General features: G+C 61.5%; 1 protein-coding gene across 1 annotated transcript; it reads left to right on the forward strand.

Annotated features, from left to right (window-relative positions):
- The first annotated feature begins 421 nt into the window (after positions 1-421).
- TRIL (TLR4 interactor with leucine rich repeats) lies at positions 422-3,221 on the forward strand. The gene has a single exon (XM_024222893.3). It carries the CDS (start codon positions 503-505, stop codon positions 2,813-2,815), a length of 2,313 nt encoding a protein of 770 aa, XP_024078661.1. The 5' UTR covers positions 422-502; the 3' UTR covers positions 2,816-3,221.
- Positions 3,222-3,767: the final 546 nt, after the last annotated feature.

A 3,767-nucleotide genomic window follows, 5' to 3' on the forward strand; every position in this document is an offset into this window, starting at 1 on the left:
GGCAAAGTGTGGGAAGTCCGAGTTTCCGCTCCGTTTTCTCGGCAAGTTTCCGCGCTGGTCTTTCCCCACTCCGCCCTGTCTGTGCCGGAGCCGAGAGGAGCGGGAGCGGCGGGGTCACTCGGGACTACACCGACTCTACCCGTCCCGAGCCGCGCCGGGCAGGGAGAGCGGCCGGCGCGGGGCTGCGCGGCTGCAGGGGAAGAAAGAAGCCGGCAGCAGCAGCAACTTCAGCGGAGCCTCCGGCCAGCCAGGCGGGCTTGAGAGGGGCTGCGGCGGCGGCGCCTGCCCCGGGATCCCGAGCCCAGCTACAGCTCCCCCTGCTCAGCCAGTGCAACAAGTAGCCCCGGTGCTGGGCAGGGCGCGCTGTAGCCGCTGCCGGCGGAGCTCAGACCTTGTCCGCAGAGCGGAGGAGGGGCCGAGTAGCAGCCGCTGGGAAGGGGGGTGGGATGCTGGAGAGACACAAAGCCGGCGGGGGAAGCAGCCCGCCGCAGCTCTTCCCGGGATGGAGGCGCCTCGCAGGCTCGGCTTGATGCTGCTGCTGCCGTGGGTGGTTTGTGGCTGCTTCTCCCTCCTCTTGCTGCTTCCCCCCGTGAAGTCCATGTGCCCGGAGCCATGCGACTGCCAGCTGCAGCAGCACCTCCTGTGCACCAACCGGGGGCTGCGGGCGGTGCCCAAAACCGCCGACCCCCAGGGCATCCTGACCTACAGCCTGGGGGGCAACTTCATCGCCAACATCTCTGCCTTCGACTTCCACCGCCTGGCGGGGCTGCAGCGCCTGGACCTGCAGTACAACCGCATCCGCTGGCTGCACCCCAAGGCCTTCGAGCGCCTGGCGCTGCTGGAGGAGCTCTACCTGGGCAACAACCAGCTGGTGGCACTGGCGCCGGGCACCCTCCGCCCGCTGGCCAAGCTGCGCATCCTCTACGTGAATGCTAATGAGATTGGCCGCCTGAGCACTGCCTCCTTCACCGGCCTGGGCAGCCTGGTCAAGCTGCGGCTGGACGGCAACGCGCTGGCCTCGCTGGGCGAAGCCACCTTCTCAGGACTCCCCAACCTACTCTACTTGCACCTGGAGTCCAACCACATCCGCTGGCTGAGCCGCGGCGCCTTCGCTGGCCTGGCCAAACTGCGCTTCCTTGACCTGTCTGGGAACCAGCAGAGTTCGCTGCGTCACCCAGAGATCTTTGGGCCACTGCGCTCACTCAGCACACTGCTCCTCGCCGGCAACAGCCTGCAGCAACTGGGTGGGGGCCTCTTTCAGCACCTGCCCAGCCTGGCCAAGCTCTCACTCAGCAGCAACCGGCTAACACAGCTGGCGCCGGATGCCTTCGCTGGGCTGGGGGCACTGAAGGAGCTGCGACTGGATGGGAACCTGCTGAGCCACCTGCCCGCCACCTTGTTGGAGCCACTGCGCAGCCTGGAAGCGCTGGACCTGAGCCGCAACGTGCTGGCTGCCTTGCACCCTGCCACTTTTGGCCCCCTGCCCAAGCTACGGGAGCTCAGCCTGCGTGACAATGCACTGGCCGTGCTGCCGGGGGAGCTCTTCACCTCTAGCCTGGCTCTTCAGCGCTTGGAGCTGGACGGCAATGCCTGGAGCTGTGACTGCCGCCTGCGGGGCCTGAAGCGCTGGCTGGGCACACGGCACTCACAGGGACGGCTGCTCACTGTCTTTGTGCAGTGCCGCCTGCCACCTGCCCTGTCCGGCAAGTACCTCGACTACCTTCAGGACGCACAGCTGCTGCCGCCTGACGGTGCCGACTGCCACAGTGGGACCTCCCCATCTCCCTCCCTGCCACCTGCAACAGGGCAGTGGCCCAGGGAGCAACAGTGGCAGCTGATCCTGGCCCCTGAGGGGTTTGGGGGCAACAGCAGCCGCAGCCCGGCCCAAGGGGGACCCAGATCCCTGCCCTCTGCCTCCACTATGCGCCTGCTGGATGCTCAGGAGGGGCTTGCTCCAGCCCGAGGCAGTGGGAGAGCCGAGCCCACCCCTACGGCCTCCCTACCCGACCTGCTGGGCAGCTCCAGGCCACCCCCGCCTCTGGCTGGCCCTGCGTGGCCTCGGCGGGCTAGGAAGCACCACCTATCCCCCTCTGCGGCTGGGGCCCCGCTGGTATCCGACGCCTGCGACTTCAACAAGCTCTTCCTGTGCAACCTGTCAGTAGAGGCGGTGGGCACTAGCTCGGTGACCGTGCGCTGGTGGGTGCGGCCTCACCGCAGTCCCCGCCTGCTGGGGCCCGTGCGCTTCAGACTCCTCTTCGACCGCTTTGGGGCCGCTGTCAAGTTCCAGCGCTTCGTCTACCTGGCGGAGCGGAGTGAGCCAGCTGCCACCCTGCGGGAGCTGCGTCCTGACACCCCTTACCTGGTCTGTGTGGAGGGGGTGCTGGGTGGCCGCGTCTGCCCAGTGGCGCCGCGGGACCACTGTGTGGGGCTGGTCACCCTGCCCAACGGGGGCGCGGTTGGCGGCCCAGACCACCAGCTCCTCACACTGGTGTTGCTGGCGGTGAATGCGCTGCTGCTCTTCGTGGCCCTGGCGGCCTGGGTATCCCGCCTGGTGCGGAGGAAAATGCAGGGGCGGCGGCAGGCAGCGCCAGTACACGTGCGACAGATGTACTCAACGCGCCGGCCGCTCCGCTCCATGGGCACTGGCGTCTCCGCCGATTTTTCTGGCTTCCAGTCCCACCGCCCGCCCCGCAGCGCCGTTGCTTGTGCCCTCAGCGAGACTGACCTCATTGAGTTCCCCTGCGAGCGCTTCGCCGACAGCAGCAGTGCCCGGCGCGGGGAGGACCACCTGCTGCAGCAGCGATTCGCTGACTAGCAGTGTGGCCTATGGAAACTATAACTCCCAGCTGGCCCCATGCTGGCATCACGGTTCAGCAGGGCTTGCTGGGAGTTGTAGTTCCTCCCTCCCCCCGGTAACCTCACCGAGGGCGGGGCTGCGTGGAACTTAAGGCTGTTGCCAAGCAGAGTGGGAGTGGGTTGAGATGGGCCTGGAGTAAAGACCTAGGTGCTCCGTGTGGGTGAGTCTAACAGATGGGACCCAAGCTTGTTACATAATTCCAGCACTGCAGTCTCAATATATCAGTGTTCCTTTCTGCAGGTAGGAGGGGGCTAGAGTTCTCGTGGGCACATCCCAGTTACCAGGAGGGGTTATGTGGGGTTGGTTTTGGTCTGGCACATTTATTATAAAGAAATCCTTAAAAATATTAGTACTTTCTTGAAGATAAAAATATTAGTACTTTCTTGAAGATTAAAAAAAAATCACTAACCTAAGGAAGTAACTCTGCATTTTAAAATAATTGCTGTCAAGAAGAACAGAAGAGTATCGTAGCTAATGCACATAGCAGCAGGGGTGGACTCTGTCCTCAGAGCCAGCAGTTTATGTACTGTGTCTTTCAGGATAATCTTCTTGCACTGTGTTTAAGAAGGTCCAAGTTACCTTTCACTGGTCAAACAAATAATCCAGTTCACTGATGTGATACAAGAAATATGTTTGAAGTTTACTGAACACTGACTTTTTAAACCCATCATCACTTCCTAGGCATATTGTTGAAATAAGACTTTTAGGAACAGCATCAATACTGAATTCTGCAACATGCAAGTAATCTGAACAGTATGGAATATGGAGCGTTTGAATGATGTGGTTGTTTTAACTCAAATAGAACGCAAGACAACTGTGTGTATGGGTGTGTGTGTTTTATACCTTTTTATATAAAAAACAGTAATGCAATTGATTTTAGTCTTGCAGGAATATATTGCTGACACCACTA

The sequence above is a fragment of the Terrapene carolina genome, unplaced genomic scaffold (genome assembly GCF_002925995.2).
Source record: "Terrapene carolina triunguis isolate 2854851 unplaced genomic scaffold, T_m_triunguis-2.0 Scaffold84, whole genome shotgun sequence".
Taxonomy (NCBI): Eukaryota; Metazoa; Chordata; order Testudines; family Emydidae; genus Terrapene; species Terrapene triunguis.

What these genes read in the sequence shown, in the direction of transcription:
- TRIL (XM_024222893.3), top strand. Translation starts at nt 503, where the DNA reads ATGGAGGCGCCTCGCAGGCTCGGCTTGATGCTGCTGCTGCCGTGGGTG.